This window comes from Drosophila kikkawai, chromosome 3R (assembly GCF_030179895.1).
Source record: "Drosophila kikkawai strain 14028-0561.14 chromosome 3R, DkikHiC1v2, whole genome shotgun sequence".
NCBI classification, from domain to species: domain Eukaryota; kingdom Metazoa; phylum Arthropoda; class Insecta; order Diptera; family Drosophilidae; genus Drosophila; species Drosophila kikkawai.
Window position 1 is genome coordinate 27,205,379 of NC_091731.1, and position 16,183 is coordinate 27,221,561.

The 16,183-nt window shown below is 43.7% G+C and overlaps 5 protein-coding genes across 17 annotated transcripts in view; 3 read left to right on the forward strand and 2 right to left on the reverse strand.

The window, feature by feature from the left end:
* The window catches only part of pyd (zonula occludens-like protein polychaetoid), a 90,617-nt gene extending 85,010 nt beyond the window's left edge, over positions 1-5,607 (forward strand). For 7 of the 11 annotated variants that reach the window (XM_017175885.2, XM_070286694.1, XM_017175886.2 and 4 more), the window contains 4 exons: positions 41-329; positions 414-546; positions 1,676-3,843; positions 4,721-5,607. In XM_017175885.2, the coding sequence (XP_017031374.1) occupies positions 41-329; positions 414-546; positions 1,676-3,843; positions 4,721-4,944 (2,814 nt within the window). In that variant the 3' untranslated portion in view covers positions 4,945-5,607. Of the gene's footprint in view, positions 1-40; positions 330-413; positions 551-1,675; positions 3,844-4,720 lie in introns of those variants that run through there. The other 4 variants (XM_017175892.2, XM_017175893.2, XM_070286698.1 and 1 more) reach the window with 2 other exon arrangements.
* Positions 5,608-5,678: 71 nt separating this feature from the next.
* On the reverse strand, positions 5,679-8,443 carry LOC108080973 (armadillo-like helical domain-containing protein 3). Of its 2 annotated transcripts, none has more exons than XM_017175896.3 (5): positions 8,260-8,443; positions 7,988-8,189; positions 7,470-7,923; positions 6,423-7,378; positions 5,679-6,365 (listed from the first exon to the last, which is right to left on the reverse strand). In XM_017175896.3, the coding sequence occupies exons 1-5, from the start codon at positions 8,311-8,313 to the stop codon at positions 5,914-5,916; spliced, it is 2,118 nt and encodes a 705-aa protein (XP_017031385.1). In that variant the 5' UTR covers positions 8,314-8,443; the 3' UTR covers positions 5,679-5,913. The 2 variants fall into 2 exon arrangements, with proteins under 2 accessions (XP_017031385.1, XP_017031384.1); XM_017175895.3 differs by having other exon boundaries at positions 7,470-7,926.
* Positions 8,444-8,670: 227 nt separating this feature from the next.
* On the forward strand, positions 8,671-10,045 carry IscU (Iron-sulfur cluster assembly enzyme). Its single transcript, XM_017175902.3, has 3 exons — positions 8,671-8,879; positions 9,081-9,637; positions 9,810-10,045. The coding sequence occupies exons 1-2, from the start codon at positions 8,793-8,795 to the stop codon at positions 9,456-9,458; spliced, it is 465 nt and encodes a 154-aa protein (XP_017031391.1). The 5' UTR covers positions 8,671-8,792; the 3' UTR covers positions 9,459-9,637; positions 9,810-10,045.
* LOC108080976 (vasotab) lies at positions 10,031-10,862 on the reverse strand. The gene is made up of 3 exons (XM_017175903.3): positions 10,746-10,862; positions 10,224-10,421; positions 10,031-10,156 (listed from the first exon to the last, which is right to left on the reverse strand). The coding sequence occupies exons 1-3, from the start codon at positions 10,771-10,773 to the stop codon at positions 10,098-10,100; spliced, it is 285 nt and encodes a 94-aa protein (XP_017031392.1). The 5' UTR covers positions 10,774-10,862; the 3' UTR covers positions 10,031-10,097.
* Positions 10,863-12,515: 1,653 nt separating this feature from the next.
* LOC108081238 (protein SHQ1 homolog) lies at positions 12,516-15,107 on the forward strand. 2 transcript variants are annotated; one of them, XM_070286747.1, is made up of 3 exons: positions 12,516-12,875; positions 12,971-13,355; positions 13,406-15,107. In XM_070286747.1, exons 1-3 carry the CDS (start codon positions 12,613-12,615, stop codon positions 14,588-14,590), a joined length of 1,833 nt encoding a protein of 610 aa, XP_070142848.1. In that variant the 5' UTR covers positions 12,516-12,612; the 3' UTR covers positions 14,591-15,107. The 2 variants fall into 2 exon arrangements, with proteins under 2 accessions (XP_070142848.1, XP_017031805.1); XM_017176316.3 differs by having other exon boundaries at positions 12,517-12,875; positions 13,418-15,107.
* The last annotated feature ends 1,076 nt before the right edge of the window (positions 15,108-16,183 follow it).

Sequence of the window (16,183 nt, forward strand, 5' to 3'; positions counted from 1 at the left end):
TTCAACTAGCTTTTAAGCTAACCTTTTAACTCACTTTCAGGACTCTGGTTCGCCACGCTCCCCCAATGGGTTCTACTATCCGCCAACGCCCTCCCATCACCACTATGGCCAGCAGGCGACTCCCGGATCGCCCAGCAACGGGCACATGCAGCAAACGCCGCAACAGCAGCAGCCCACCTATGGCGGATCCAATGGAAACTATGGACAGGCACCACCTCCGCAGCCTTATCCGCCGGCAAATGGTTACAACGGCAACAGTCACCACTACAATGGAGGCAGTGGGACGGGCCCCTACATTGCACCACATCGCGGCATGCCACCGCCAATAGGTGGGTGTTAAAGTCCTTAAACTAACTTGATTGTTCTATTTGCATTTAATTTAAATGTAATTTTAATAATTTTAATATTCATAGGAAACCTACCGCCCCACACACCCGAACGCCATGCCTTGGATCTGGCCGGAAGTCGGGAGCAGCGTGGCTCGGCCTTCGAGCTGTATCGTAAACCGCAAATCGGAGCTGCCGCTGGGCACCATCACAATATGAGGTGAGTCCACGCCATTTACTTGTGTAGTGCCCACCCATTATCCCATCTCCTGATAGATCCATTGATCCGCCAAGAGGAGGTCTTCCTCCCAATTTAAGAAAAAAGAACACACACAGAAACCAAACATAAAGAAATCTTCTTGAACCCTCCTCTCTCAATTTTCAACATTTGTGTTAACGAAAAATGTTTTATATTCTTGTTAAATGCCATTTTTATAAACTTACTATTGTATCGGCCAAACATTCAGTTAATCAGTCAGCCAAACAATCAGTCAATCAATCAATCATTATGCCAATCTATTCATACTTTCATACGGTTGCTGGTCATTACAAATTATTCGAAGCAAAATCTTCACTAAAAACGCACAACAACGAAAACCAATCGCATATATTACATGAATTGAATAATTATTATTGTATTTTGCAATAACCAAAATTATTAACCAAACTATAAAGCTTAACAAAAGAAAAGAAAATGTAAAATGTTGAGCGCCTCACGCACATAAAAAATCAAGACGAAAATAAAACATTTTTCGGGTTAACTTTAACTTGTTATTTAACTACAAAGTACAGATATTCGTATATCCACATTTCTCTACTCTCGAACTCAAACTCGTACTACTACTTATACGTTTCATGATCAGGCTCTCGGCTGATCCTTTTACCATAGCCTTACTCTCAATACACTTTTCGGGTATTTGAAAGTTCAACTTGAATCTAACTATGGTTTTGGGTAAACTCAACGGATAATAATGACTAACAACAAAATACTTAATGGTAATTGGTACTTACTTTTCTCTACAGTTTTGGTTAATTTGCAAAAGTAACTCATAGAGAAAATCTACATAGTTGTTTAAAATATGCGCTTGTGTGTCTTTAGCGAATGTTTTGCAGGAATAAATTGCGTTTCAAGACAAGGTTATATTTAAATATTCATAGTTTAAAGATCAAAAAAGAAGTCTTTTACGATCTGTGAACATATTTTCGATTTTTAAAACAATTCAGAAGCTTTCAATCTTCAAAACCCAAGTCTTAAAGTAACTCAACTCCTTGGAGTTCCGATCCCTGAAATAGCAGATTACAGATTCAGACCCCTTGCTAACCCACGTACACACATAACAACCCTTTAGCGAGATGGAGCCGTACGATGAGCGTTACAACGATTATTACGCCATGCCACCGCCCTCCAATCACCCTGCTTCCCAAGGACACCCCATGCACCGATCCCGCTCGGCACCGCGTTATCCCCACGAGCGGCCACCTGCCTCCCAAGATCCCAATTATTACGGGCACTATGGCACCGCCAGAGGTCATAGCCAGCCCCGCCAGCAATATGCTGCCCAGGAATACCATCAGTATTACGATGAGCATGGCATGGAGGTGGCACCACCGCCACTGCCGCCGCACAAGAAGAAGAAATCGGTGCTGAAGAGCCCTCTGGCCGCCCTCAAGAATGCCTTGATGAAGAGCACTCGGCCTTTGAGGCGGATGAACAGTATGGTGGAGCCGGAGCGGAAGCCCAAGGGACTGCGACGCCAGCAATCGATGCTGGAGCGCGGAGTCCAGAGGCCCTACTACCCGGACGAGTATCCCACCTATCCTGCTGGCTTTGAGGAGCGTTCGCATGGCATGATGCCGCCACATCCGCAGGATGTTTACTACCAGCGAGGCGGCGGCGGCGGTGGTCACTATCCGCCGCACCAGCAGGAGATGATGAACAGCACCTACCAGAACCTGGAGGGTGAGGATATCTACGGAAATATAGGCAACACCGTGCCGCGAATGCCGCATCCTCAGGACAATGGCTATGGCTACGATCAGTACGATCTTTACGCGAACCGAGCCTGCATCGATCTCGAGCGACGGCAGGCGGAGGCAGCTGCAGCAGCGGCTGCTGGGGGCGGTCGGAACGGAAGAAGGATTGTGCGCCGCCACAGCACCACCACAACGGATCGGGGAGGAAGCCAAGGAGGACCGCCTAAAAGACCCATGGTCAGTCCTGGCTACGAGCACGATCCCCAGGAGATCTACCAGACGCGCAACGGAGCCTACATGCTGCCCGACCAGCGCAGGGCGCCCAATTCCGAGGTGATGACCCGCCGGCGATTCTATCCGGGAGCCGCCAATGAGCAGACGGAGGAGGAACCGCTCTACCAATCCCGCCGCGAAATGCAGCGGGAGATGCAGAGAAACCACCTCTACCAGTCGAAGCGTGAAATGCAGGAGAGGATCAGCCAGGGCAAGCGCGACATGGAGAGGGAGTTCAGCCCGCAGAGCAGCAGCAGCCAGTCGGAGGCCTCCAATCCGGAGGCCATCTACCAGAGCCGAAGGGAGGCCAAGGAGAGAGCCCAGCTAAGGGATCAGATATACCAGACGAGGCGGGAAGCTCTGGACAGTATGGCGGAGCCGATATACGTGTCCAAGCGGGATATGGGCCGACCGGCGCCCATCTACGAGTCCCGTGAGGAGAGTATCCTTCAGTCCCGCGAAAACGAAACCGACGAGAAGAAGGAAAAAGAGGGCAAGACCGAGCAGGTTCAGGTGGAGATCAATGCCCAGCCGGAGGAGCAGGTCGAAGATTCAACGCTCAGTCGCTCAGATCTGCAGAAGTCTTCGGATACGGTCATTGAGAATCCGGCGAGGGCTCCTTTAGTTCAAGACGAGGTGGATGAAGAGGAACCGGAGGACCCAGCCGAGAGCTCAGCGGAGCAAACGGAGCAGGCCACGGCCATTGAGAACAATGAGCACAACGAGGGAATGCTGCAGTCCAGTGAAACGCAGAATGTGTCTAATGACGATGTCTTTGAGGCAGCAGATCAGGTTCCTCCACTGGCCCCACCGCCAGCTCCTGTCCAGCCACCAACCCCTCGTTCCGGCAGAGCACCCTTCCACATTTCGAATATCCTGAAGCGAACGGCTCCGCCTCCCAGTTCCCCCATCGGCGACAGTTGCACCTCCATCGAAACGCAATATACTTCGCAGGCCAGCCTGCCCGTGGGTCCTCCTAATGCCACCAGCACACCGTTCAGCAGCAGCATGTCCCTGCCCATCGCCGGACCCGTGAACCAGAATGCTCCCCCGGCCAATGGGCCCTTCCCCGCGTTGCCCCGTGAGCCCAGCACCTCGCGCGGAGTCTTTGACTCGAACGGCGGCACGCTGGCGGACAAGATGTGGAACGTTTCCCTGCAAATTCCACCCGGCGCCATTCCGGCCGGAGTGCGGCAGGAGATCTACTTCACCGTCAGCGATCCGCGAATGGGACAGGCGGTCGGGGGTCCCCCGCTGGACATGGAAAATGGTTGGTCTAACTAAAGAACACACACTCTACTCCGTATTGTATCCATCCACCAAAAAAAAATACACAGACACTTCCACAAGCCTCTGCAAGAAACTAAAGCAACCCACACTCGTGTATCTTTCGTCTCTGATTTTGATGTTGATTTGGATTGCAGCATTATTTTGTTTCATATTATGCGTATTATCCTTATTATGTGGTGGATGGTTATTTGCTTTAGTTAGTCTTATTAATCCCAAGTAGTCTCTGGTTTTTACTAATCTGTATGTGTTTGCTTCTTGCATGTAACTCCATATTCATTTATTTAAATTTTATTAATATTCCTCTTCCTTTACACTATTAATCTTTATATTTTAGAAATATTTCCTAATGTATTGCTATTATAACTTTTCTATTTTCTAACTATATTTTATATTTTTTTACCATTTCCTGATTTATTGTTGTAAGATATTTGAGTTTTTAGAACTTTTCTATGTTTTTTAAACTATTTTTCTGTTTTATTTTTGTAAAATAATTTGTGTTATTAGAACTTTTCCACTTTATTTAAATGTATAGAACCTACGTTTGCTGTTTTGTTTCAATTTACCTTCTTCTAAACCTTTTCTAAAACCACATTCAACAGGGCTGCCACAGAAATTGCCATTTATTTACAATAAATTTGAAGTATTTACTGACTAACACTTTTAGAGGAATATTAAAAGATCCTCAGCGATTTCTTTGGCATTCCTGTATATTTCTCTGTTCCCACTTACACTTTCTATATAACTTTATTCAATTTACACACTTTTTTAAACACAATATCAAATTGCATTTAAACACAACCCTAAGAAGTTGATCATCAATCTGATTTTTAATTGTTATTTACCATTTGCAATCGCAGGTGAGACAATGCTATCACCGCTAGTGATGTGCGGGCCGCAGGGCCTTGAGTTCCTGGTGCCGGTTACCCTAAACATACCCCACTGCGCCGGACGGACTGCGTCGCTGGGACTGGCCCTCAAGGCCACCGACAGCGAGAAGAATCTGCACACCGAGTGGGACAACATTGATCTGCCCAGCAATGCGGCCGCCCACACAGTCTCCGTGAAGGTGGACCACTTCTAATCAGCAGCATCGCTCATCCAATAACCATAAGCTCGAACGATAAACGCAATTGTAAATAGATACATAATATTATTTTAAGGCCGCATTTCCAGGGCAAGCGAGAAACTAGGCATTGCTTATAATATAATAATTAATAATTATAATAATTAATTAATTATATTTAATTTAAACCAATATTGTCTGTTGATTGTGCCTTTGAGTGATCGTTTGGCTCTGCCTTTGAACTACATACATATATTATTGACCTAGAAACCTACGAATCGAATGCAAAGGATATTTGTAAAAAGCGAGACTAGGATATAAGTTTCTTTAAAAACCATTCTGTATATTTTAATGCAAGTAATTACCGTAATCGATATATTTACATAATTTTAACACATTTTAAATGATTTATTTGACATTTACTTAGCTATTCGTATATTGTTTCGACCCATGATCCATTACAATTGCATTCAAATTGTTAGTTGCTTGCAAATGTTGCAAGCAAAAGTTAAACATATACCATAAACATCTATATAAATCATAGCGATATCTTTAGGATCCTATACAAGCGCCTGTATAACCAGAAAAACCCCTAATATACAACTATTTATACGCATTTTTGTATTAAATTAAAATACACATGTGGAAAGCTTGGGATTAAATAAAAGAGCAAAATCATAATGGGTTTTCGTTTTTTAATTGTAATTTTGCTTCTTCCAAAAATATAATAAAATAAAACAATAAATATCAGCTGGTTTTATATACACGATATTTATTTGTTGTATACGTATGTAAAAAACTTGCACAGAATATATAGGCATATGTTTCCAAGTGCATTGAAAGCTAACAAAGACTCGCAAAGCACTTTAAATCTTACAGATTACACCGAGTTTACGCTTCTAGAGACTGATTAATTAAAATACAATTATAAAACTAAGCAAAGGAAACAATTAAACAGTCTGATGACAATCTGTCGAAGTCAATTCCCTACGTGGTTGGTGTAGTCACTGCCGCCGCTGCTGCTGGTGCTGGTGTTCCCGGTGTTCCTGGAACCGAGCCGGAGGTAATCGAGGCGGTGAGTAGCACCTCCTGATCTGGTATGACGGACACAGCCTCCTTCACGTATCCGTAGATGTGCTTGCGCGTATCGTTGACCACATCGCGCACCATAAGCTTAAAGAAGTTTGTGTGCAGCGGCGTCTCCGCATAACGCTCATACTGATCCAGGGAGTCCTGCAACTTCAGGGTTAGATCGTAGTTCTTCCGCACCACATCGAGTATTTGATCTTCCGTGGGCGTGGATAAGCCCTGCTCGGCCAGCCACTCCTTGATCTTGTTCTGGAAATGCTTCACAATGGCTAGGATATTCACCAAAGCGTTCAGCAACTTGATTACATCGTCCTTGTATTCGCATTCGGGCATCGTTGTATAGCGGAGAACTATAAATCGAAGAGAAATTAAAGTTTTCCGAAATAGAAAAGCTATGTACTCCTTACCCATTGCATGTATTTCCGTAAAGACCTTCTCCTCGCGGTTCAGCTCGTAGTAGAGCTCATCGTAGCTATTCGTGGTGGCCAAGAACGTGTCGCCGTACGTGATGAACAGGTTAAATATGTTCACCACTTGAAGCGACAGGTGAAAAATGTTGCACTTCTTCACCAGCGTCTGCTCCTGGTTGACCAAGAAACGCAGCAGCCCAATCAGCGCTGACCAGAGCTCCTTCCATGGGTAGTTCAGGCGCACGCGACAGCGCTTCTGGTAGCACAAAATCCGGTGGATCACCCCGATACACAGCAGATACAGTTCCATGGGGAACTTCTTCATCAAGTGGGACACTATAAACTCCACCAGGAGGTCGAGGAGAGTGGCAGCCAGAGGCTGCGACTTGCCCACGCGATCCACATTTAACTTGCGATGTCGCATCTGCGCTCGATGCAGCATCACCTTGAAGGTGAGGTTGCTGTCGTGCATCATCGAGTTGGCATACTGATCCTCCGAAATGCAGGTGAGAATGAGGAAGCACAGCTTCAGGTTGGCAATGCTCGACTCGTTCTTGTTGTCCTGCATCACAATGGAACAATACTGGAAAACGGCCACCAGCAGATTCGTTGGGTACTGCGTGATGTCAATTATCGGGGCATTGGATAGGTCCGGAACGGGTTGGGCCAGGCTCAAGGTGTTGCTGGGCGACGGTGGGGCACTGGACTCGGCCTGTGTGTGCGCCAGAGTAGTGATAAAGTTTCTGTTCAGATGCACAGCCTCGTACAGGGCCAAGAGGAGGCCATTGTTGGCCTTGATTTGCTGCACCCGTTCGCATCCCTCGTCCGACACAAACATATTGCCCACGATATTCGAGAGGGAGGAGAACCAGGAAGAAGACTGCACATTGTTGAGGCTCTGGATGTACTGGCGACAAAAATCTATGAGCGATTGCGAAATCATTTGCCCGTAGCTGGAATTAAGATAAAGTTTCAGTTATTATCGAAATATGATATGAGGAGGGAGCGTTGCTAGCTATCTACAATAGATACGCCAGGTCTTACCCATTTAGAGCCAGCTCATCTGCCAGTATGGAGAGCTGCACTACGTACGGATTGGTGGCCTCGTGCTTGCGGTAGTTCACCAAGATGGTCAATAGGATGACAATGTCATGGCCATGCTGGGTGCGGAACGTGGGATCGCTGAGCAACCGGACGAAGGCGTCGAACATGCTGTGCATCATCAGGTGCTCGAAGAGCGAGTTCTGATTGACGTTGTCCGTTCCCGTTACCAGGACTTGCAGCAGCTTCAGGCACATAAAACGGGCATTCTCCGGGACATCGCCTAGTAAAATGCGATTGCAGTACTGCATCAGAAGCTTCAGCCACTCGTCCATTTTCTCGTGGCCGAAGATCTCGTTGAGGATGTTGATCGAGGGGTCCGAGTTGGATTTCTTAAAGATCCCATAGAAGAGAGAGCACAGCGTCTGCAGGCTGTTGCACAGGCGCTTGGGATGATCTTCTGGGGGAAATTAGGGAATATAGGTGGATTTTGGTATATATACTGGGGCCAGCTGATCTACCCGTGTCTAGCATTTCGATGCATCTCTGGAAGAGTGTGTTCAGGTTGGGCTTTACCACCTGCAGCTGTTCGTTGTTGAGTTTCCCGATCTCGTTTTCCAGCGCCTCGAAATTCGGCTGCAGCAGAAAGAACTCGTTCCAGAACTCCGGGCTCTCGCTGCTGGGATCCTCGCCGCGGCACAGCAGCTCGTATATGTAGACCACCTGCAAATAAAAATCCAATTAACCATTAAAGATGCACAATCACAGTGGGTGGAGCCTCCGTCAAACACACCTTCTCCTTGGGCCGCTTGGTGGACCCGCTGCCGCTTCGCTTCCGTGAGGTCATGGTGGACAGTATTGTTTATGGGAATATAATTCAGAAACTCATAGTCCGTTCAAAGTAAAACCAGGAAGTTGGCAAAATAAATTGTACAAATATTTAACTTGATTTGTTGGAGTGCTGCCACCTGGCAAGTGTCGAAAGGTGCTAAAAATGGACGAATCGATGTGCTAAAAACCAGTCCCTAAAAAGAACGTTTTAAGCATTTTTTACTCTTGAAAACATAATTAACAGCACAAATTATGAATAAAAACACAGAAATAATTTATTTTAAAAATTATATTTAGCCTTACAAAAATTTCCAATTAGATATAACCTATCGATAACTGCTGGATTTTTATGCACTCAAAGCACGGCCACACTGTTCTTTCCCAACAGCTGTTTCCAAACGCGCAGTAGTTTCTGTGTTTTCTTTTCGCTTCGAATTTCACAACAATACCCAACTAGTTGTATTGATTTACTTAAATTACAATTAGCAAGTGAATATGTCTTTGGTCCGCAACTCATCCCGCCTGCTCCGCTCTCAGCTGAAGCGTGTGCAGAGCGTGCCGGTGGCCCTATACCACGAGAATGTGAGTTTCTTCCCCGATTTCCAATTGCCGCGCGGAATATGCTCTTTCGTAATATCTAGAAACCATATACTATACTTTTAAGACCCCACTTTGTTGTCGTTTTCATAGACAGCGTTTCAGACTGCACGCAAAGCGATAAGGCCGATAAGGAATCTCCCGTGACTAACAAACTTTTGTTGTTGTTCTTTCCGCCGTTGACAGGTCGTTGAACACTACGAAAACCCGCGCAACGTGGGATCGCTGGACAAGAAGGATGCCACAGTGGGCACTGGGCTGGTTGGAGCTCCCGCTTGCGGTGATGTGATGAAACTGCAAATCAAAGTGGACGAGAACGGCAAGATTGTGGACGCCAAGTTCAAGACCTTTGGCTGTGGCTCGGCCATCGCCAGCAGTTCCCTGGCCACCGAGTGGGTCAAGGGAAAATCCATCGATGAGGCCGGCAAGCTAAAGAACACGGACATTGCAAAGGAGCTGCGTCTGCCGCCCGTTAAGCTGCACTGCTCTATGCTGGCCGAGGATGCCATTAAGGCCGCTCTGGCGGATTACAAGGTCAAGCAGCAACAGAAGAAGGCAAACTAAGCAAAGTGTTTGTGTGTGTGGAAACGGAATCTGTGAATGTAGTGGAGCAACTAATAAAAAACTATAATAATCTACACAATACAATACAATACAATACAATACAATACAATACCATATACTATATAGAACACTTGGCATCAAGTCGTAGTATGCGATTATTCGCTAGAGCTCTGTGAGTGGTGAGTAAATTGGCTGTGAACACAGTGAGTGCTGGGTCAGAGGAACATATATAAAAGAGAATTTACAGTCTAAATAAAATAGTAAAGCTTTATTTTTATTAAGTTTCTCTCAACCCATTTCACTTGAGCTTCAAGCACCTCTACCGAACTGATTAATTGATTTCCATTGCAGATTGGCCGCGTGATTGACTGCTGATAAGTGCATTGCGAGTATATAGGATACGACATTGATTTAAACTGAAACGGATAGCTGAAACTGATCTAGTGTGAATGCATGTCCACGTGTGTGTATTTTAAAGGGGAATTACCTAGTCCCAAGAGCGAAATTAAATTATCTGTTCTGTTATGCAAAATATAAGCTTCCTTCGTCGATAAATAAATAAAACGTTCCCGTTGGAATAGAAAACATGTGAATATTTTATTGCACCATTTCGTGATTACAAGCTTATATGGACTGTCCTTAAGAGAGACGAACACTCACTCCACCGCCGCACTCACCTTTGGCCTTCTGCTCGAATGCTATAAATGCAAGGATTTATATAATATTAATTAAAATTGTACAATAAATATATAAATCAATACTCACGATCGTCGGCATGCTGGCAGTTGTAGTTGGCCATTACGCAGGGGCTACCAAAGGTAATGAGTTTCTCCTTGCTGCTGTTCTTGGCTCTGGCACAGACCGGATCGTACACTTCACCACAGTCCTTCTGGCATGCGTTGGTTGCCGGTTTCTTGTTGTCCTTGGCAGGAGAAGCCACGACAAAGGCCAACAGGCACAATGCTGGGAAAAGTAGGGTTTTGTTAATTTAAATCTCATTAATTAGTAATTAGGAACAAAAAATAATTCAGTCAGTGAGATCATTCAAAGAGCAAAGTTAACGCAAAAATACATTAAAAAAAATTAAAAGACCCACATAATCGATCTTTAATTCATTGTATATAATTACTTTACTTTTTTATGTGGTTTATTTTCGTTTTAAATAATAAAAGCAACATGTTTTGATCAACTGTTCACAGTTCTTCTTCAAATCTTCTACATAAATCTCTCTTTTAACCATTAATTAGACCCTTTTTGTATTTATTTTGTAGGTGAAAGGGTATTTACCTAGAAAACCAAACAGAGCGAATCGCATTTTGAATAACAAACAAAATTTCCACGAAATCACAAATTGAATATAGCAAAAAAAACCGGCTTCGAGTCGCGTTAAAACTGAACTGAATTTTAGACTGCGAGATTGATCACCTTTATATACGGGAGAGCTTGAAGCCCGGCTCATGAACAATAGAAAACCAGCACAGAGACACACATACGAAATATATATGCATATATATATTGCTCACCTCAACCCACACACAATCACTGATAGATGTGTATTAAAAACATCCAAGTAAACATAAAGTGCACTTGTTTATATGGGTATCAGCGGGATGACAATGGCGGGTCAACGAGATGATAATGATGATGCTATAGTAGCAGTACAGCCTCCGACGGACAGCAATTTGGATAGATAATGGGGTTTGATCAGGCTGGATCTGAGCATGGGCGGTGCTTGAGTGACACACGTTGCCGGTTGAAAGCGGTTCTCATTATTATATATTTTATTTATCCACTTGAAGGGGCTTCCCGCCCTAGTTGACATCCTGAAGAATCGGCTATAGACAAACTATGACCCCCCATTAAATATTCTTTGACTAGTGCAGGTTCCTATACTATTATTCTCTTGTTTTTAATTTAAACGATACAAATAAACCTATTTGCAGGGTATTATAATTTTAGTCAGAAGCTGAAAAACCCATGAAGGAGTCATTTCCGACCCTATAAATCATATATATTCTTGATCAGCATCAACAGGGGAATCTTTCTAGACATGTCCGGAAGAAATCGATTTTTTGGCCATTTTTGCGAAATTTGATAAGGGGTTACATCATTAAAATTTTCAAAAATATATAAAAAATTTTCATTTTTTTAAATTTTAAATTTGGAATGCAGCTTTTTTAAATGACTAAAAACTAACACAGAACCGCTTTCCGAATTGAAATTAATGCATTTTTGGCATAGTTATAATAGATTTCAAGTGTAACCTGCAGCTTTGGCTGGCCAAAGTAAGCTTTCTCTCTTGTTCTTACTCAATTTCCCAAATAAAATTATAAACAAAGTTAAAGTTTATAACCTGAATTTTTATGTGAAATTACTTTATACAACTTGTTCAGTTGTATAATGGTGATGCAACTGCTACCTTTGACAATAATAAAATTGAGAAGGCGTTGACGGTTGAATTCAATTTAAACGTCAACCATTATAATTTAGATATTATCCCAAAAATGGGGAAGTTAACAGACTTTAATTGGCCCAATTCCATGTCAACCTTAAAGGGCAAACGTGACTTTGAAGAAAACGTGATGTATCTCCACATCAAATATGTTTTTAACTTATGTTTAAACTTTAAGCTCTTGTTACTTTTAAATAAATAAATATTTAATTTTCTAGTGGGTTTGACTTTTGAATAAGTCTCTGTAAATGTTGCTTTAAATATAAGTTAAGGATTATAAATTTATTAATCCTCAGAAAATACAATGCAGAGTATTGATTCACCGGGGCTAGTTCTGATTTTGGTAATTTTAAAAATTAGTCCAATTAGTGCTTTCTACCTTGATAAATAGGGGTCAGTTTATTTTTAATTTATAATGTAAAATATCGAATGTTTTAAATCTTAGTCTTGTCATATTTATATATTACAGTTTGTCACCAAAATTCGAATTAATTAATTAATTATTAAAAAATATATTAAGCTTTTTTCCGTTGTGCGAATTTCAAATATTTCCCCTCGTCGCTAACTTGACAAGCACACCGACGCGAGCTGGCTGTGTATTTTTTAGTTTCGAGCAGACGGTCATACTGGTCATTAAAATAAATAAAATTACACTAAAAAGCAGTAGTTAGCATAATCGGGAGCACGTAATAAATTTGTAAGATGTTGAATGGACAGATTACGCACAGTTATCTGGAGAACGCTTGCACCCTGTTGATCCCACGCCCGCCCGCCCGGGATCAGCCATTGAAATCGCCCCAGCCAACAACAGCTGCTGCTTCCTCTTCCACTGGTGCCGAGGGTCATGGCAAGGGGCCTGGCGAGGGGTCAGGAGCAGAGGCTCTGCATGTGGATCGCATAAGGAACTGCGATATATTCGTGGACGCACACGATCTTTACTTTTACGCAGACGTCAAGCTATACAAGTGAGTCACTGCCTTCCGCTTGGGGCACTCCCACGCGGGCGGAACTGCACCGCTATCTTTACGCATTTCGCACTACATACTTGCTCTTGCAACAGATTCCACAGCCGACGTTCCTTCGACTTGCGTGAGTTGAAGACGCTGACGATAAAGTACAACACTACCGAGAACCACTACAAGATCTGCCTGCGCTGCCTGCCCCTCACAGCGGGCAACCAGCAGGGAGCGGGCGGCGGCGATACGGCCAAGCCAAAGAGCGTGCGCAAGGAGTATATTGCCGCATTCCTGCATATGCCCACGCTGGCCGATGTCACTGGCGGCCGGATGTCGGACAAAGAACCGATGGTCCAGGAATGGAAACTCAAACGCATCACCGATCAGTGCCAATTGCAGCTCGACGGCCACGAGCGCACCTACAAGCTGACCAACCACTTCGGCTATGGTTTCGCCAGCAAATACAGCAGTCCGCTAAACACCAGTGAGGTGAGCCAACAGTGTTTGCGTCTCCGGTTTCTAGTAAATTTAATGCAAAGGTTTCTCCCCAGCTGGACAGGGCCACCTGTCGCGTGGCCGAGCCGCAGCGCACCAGTCCCATCCAGCGACGCCAGGAGCGCCTGGTGGACGAGATGAAGCGCTTTTCGCGCGAGCAGTACAAAATGAACTTTGTGGAGTTACAGGTTCCGTCCGGCCACCAGAATCCTTTGCGCTTCAAGCCTAAAATATTCGAGACTTCCATGACGCAGGAGCAGGCGCATCTCCTGCACAACATTAGCCGGAAGCAGGAGCCCGAGCAACAGCAGCCTTGCGACAGTCTGCGTCAGAACGAGATTGACTGCGGCCTCATTAGCATCCTATTGGCCATATGCTACGATGTGAGAACGACCAACAACGAGCCGACGTGCGAGTCGGGCTGGACGCGCAGCATTTTGTGCCCGCTGTACTGCTACTTCGAGCAGTTCGATAACTACAGGGACGTGCTAGTGGCCTTTTTGCGACGCGTCATCACCTACCCGCTGTACCGCAACTTTGAGCTGGGCCGTCACTGCGTGCGCGATGCCATCGAAGTCCTGAAGGGCGGCCGGAACTGGTTGATTAACCAGCTGCTGCTCACGCACCAGCAGTTTGCCGTCGGAGAACCCACTCGTGATAGCTTCAATACCTTCTACTTGGAGGACTACATCCGGTATGTGACCAGTCCGAGCGCCTGCAGCGACGAGCACCTGCGTCTCCTGGCCCGCAACCTCAAGAACGTGCTGATGGACGTGAGCAAAAGACACTTGGGACTGGGAATCGGCGACATAGAGACTGAGCTGTTCAAGGAACTGATGCAGGAGATGCGCATTGAGGCGGGCAGCGAGGGATCCTCGCCGCAGCAGCCGGGCCACGGCGACGACGAGACCGATCTAGAGACCGACGCTTCGGGGCAGGAGGATGAGACAACGACTGATGATGATAGTGTCATAACCGACTCCTTCGACAGCACAGACATGGACATGCGGCTGATCGAGAATGAGATTGTGTACGAGGATGATGAGGAGGATGAAGAGGACGAAGACGACGAGGATGAGGACGAGGACGGGGCAGATGACGACGACGATGATGATGATGATAGCAACTCCTCCACCACCACCAGCAGTGAGGCGGAGGGAAACAGCGTCATCGAGCAGTGCAGCAACAGCGAGACTGCCGCCAGCATCAGCACCACTAGCACCAAGTAAACAGTCCCAAAGCCCCGAGCCCGGCAAGTCCTGCTCCTGCCTTGCCTAAAGCAAACAAGCAACACAACCAACTTAATGTCAAAGAACGGAGGCTAAACAGTGATTACTTTTACCATTAAAAAACAAAAACAAAAGAAGTAAAAAACTAAAAAAAAAAAACAATCAAGATAATCAAGCAAAAGATGTAAATTTACACCGAAAATAATTTACTTAAATCTTACTTGTACAATAACTTCTTAATGAGAAACAAACTCAAAGATTTGTTCACGCCAAATGCGAAAAGATATTTCAATATTTTTTCCTCTTTGATCTACAATAACTTCGATTATATTAACTACACATACACGAGAAAATCAGAACCTTAGCATTTAGTGTACGAAACATTTGAATTTTGAATTCAGAAAAGCGAAATCTAGTTGTGCATTTTGTATATACATGTATCTATTGTCACATAGATATCGATATTGTTGGTGCTGCAAGCAAAGAAAACAAATAAAAAGAGAATGAAAGAATTAAATTAATAAATGTGGAAATGGAAGTGGAAAGAAAAACGTAACCGAAGCCGAAAGCTTACATTACATTCTTGGGCGCCAGTCACCTACGACGAGGAAATAGTTAAAGTTGTACAAAGAACTGTGTAGGTAAAAACCAAAACAAAGAAATTAACATTTAAATAAAGTATATTTTTTTCAAACATGGACTTTAAATGAAGAGTAAACAAGAAAGGAAGCTAACTTCGGCACGCCGAAGTTTGTATACCCTTGCAGATTGGTTTCGATGTTTATATTATAGATTTAAATGCTGAAAACACTCACAAAACAGAGTTTCATTAAATTTTTCCTATACTTGTTATGTTTACAGTTTGACAGTTTCAGTTTTACATTCACAGCTTTACATATCTTATACATTTACCGATCGCTTCTATGGCAGCTATATGATATAGTTGTCCAATTTTTATAAAATTTATACCAAAATTCTAGAATAATAAAAAAAGCTTATATCTGAGAGTAGATAAACATACGTTGAAAAACATAGAAGCTATAATTTATTTTGAAAGCAAAATCTAAATTTTTAAATTTGTTTTCTGAATTTTAAACATTTTTTTCGGATGTTTTACAATTCTTCTACATTTTTTTAAAATTTTTCTACATTTTTCTGAATTTTAAAATTTTTTTTTCTGAATTTTTAACATTTTTTAGATTTTTTATATTTATTTAAGAATTTTTTTAGAATTAAACAATTTTTTTTTAAATATTTTAACTGCCAAATTTGAATTTGAATTTAACTGCCAAATTTGAATTTGAATTTAACGACGATCAGTTTCAGTGTGCCCAGGTGCAGTTGTAAAATAACATCTAAATTTGGATTCAAAAGGTTTGAGTCTCCGCTAACTTGCGCCGGCTCCTAAATGGTTTGGAACTTGGACATTTTATAACAGTTTATACCAGTTTTCAGCTGCTTGCTGCTGATTTCTGTTCGCCTGTTACCCCAATTTGGGATACGGGCAATTTGCTTGGAAATGTTCGGAAATTTGGATGGGCTGCTGCAGGGATGTTGTTGTAAAAAGGTTGTTGTTGCCATAAGCTGTTGTTG

What these genes read in the sequence shown, in the direction of transcription:
- LOC108080973 (XM_017175895.3), bottom strand. Translation starts at nt 8,313, where the DNA reads ATGACCTCACGGAAGCGAAGCGGCAGCGGGTCCACCAAGCGGCCCAAG. An exon ending in CCAAGCGGCCCAAGGAGAAG is followed by an intron (nt 8,190 to 8,259) that starts GTGTGTTTGACG and finishes TTTTATTTGCAG; the next exon opens with GTGGTCTACATATACGAGCT. An exon ending in CATCGAAATGCTAGACACGG is followed by an intron (nt 7,927 to 7,987) that starts GTAGATCAGCTG and finishes AATTTCCCCCAG; the next exon opens with AAGATCATCCCAAGCGCCTG.
- IscU (XM_017175902.3), top strand. Translation starts at nt 8,793, where the DNA reads ATGTCTTTGGTCCGCAACTCATCCCGCCTGCTCCGCTCTCAGCTGAAG. An exon ending in TGGCCCTATACCACGAGAAT is followed by an intron (nt 8,880 to 9,080) that starts GTGAGTTTCTTC and finishes CGCCGTTGACAG; the next exon opens with GTCGTTGAACACTACGAAAA.
- LOC108080976 (XM_017175903.3), bottom strand. Translation starts at nt 10,773, where the DNA reads ATGCGATTCGCTCTGTTTGGTTTTCTAG. An exon ending in CGCTCTGTTTGGTTTTCTAG is followed by an intron (nt 10,422 to 10,745) that starts GTAAATACCCTT and finishes TACTTTTCCCAG; the next exon opens with CATTGTGCCTGTTGGCCTTT. An exon ending in CTGCCAGCATGCCGACGATC is followed by an intron (nt 10,157 to 10,223) that starts GTGAGTATTGAT and finishes TTGCATTTATAG; the next exon opens with CATTCGAGCAGAAGGCCAAA.
- LOC108081238 (XM_070286747.1), top strand. Translation starts at nt 12,613, where the DNA reads ATGTTGAATGGACAGATTACGCACAGTTATCTGGAGAACGCTTGCACC. An exon ending in GCAGACGTCAAGCTATACAA is followed by an intron (nt 12,876 to 12,970) that starts GTGAGTCACTGC and finishes CTCTTGCAACAG; the next exon opens with ATTCCACAGCCGACGTTCCT. An exon ending in GTCCGCTAAACACCAGTGAG is followed by an intron (nt 13,356 to 13,405) that starts GTGAGCCAACAG and finishes TTTAATGCAAAG; the next exon opens with GTTTCTCCCCAGCTGGACAG.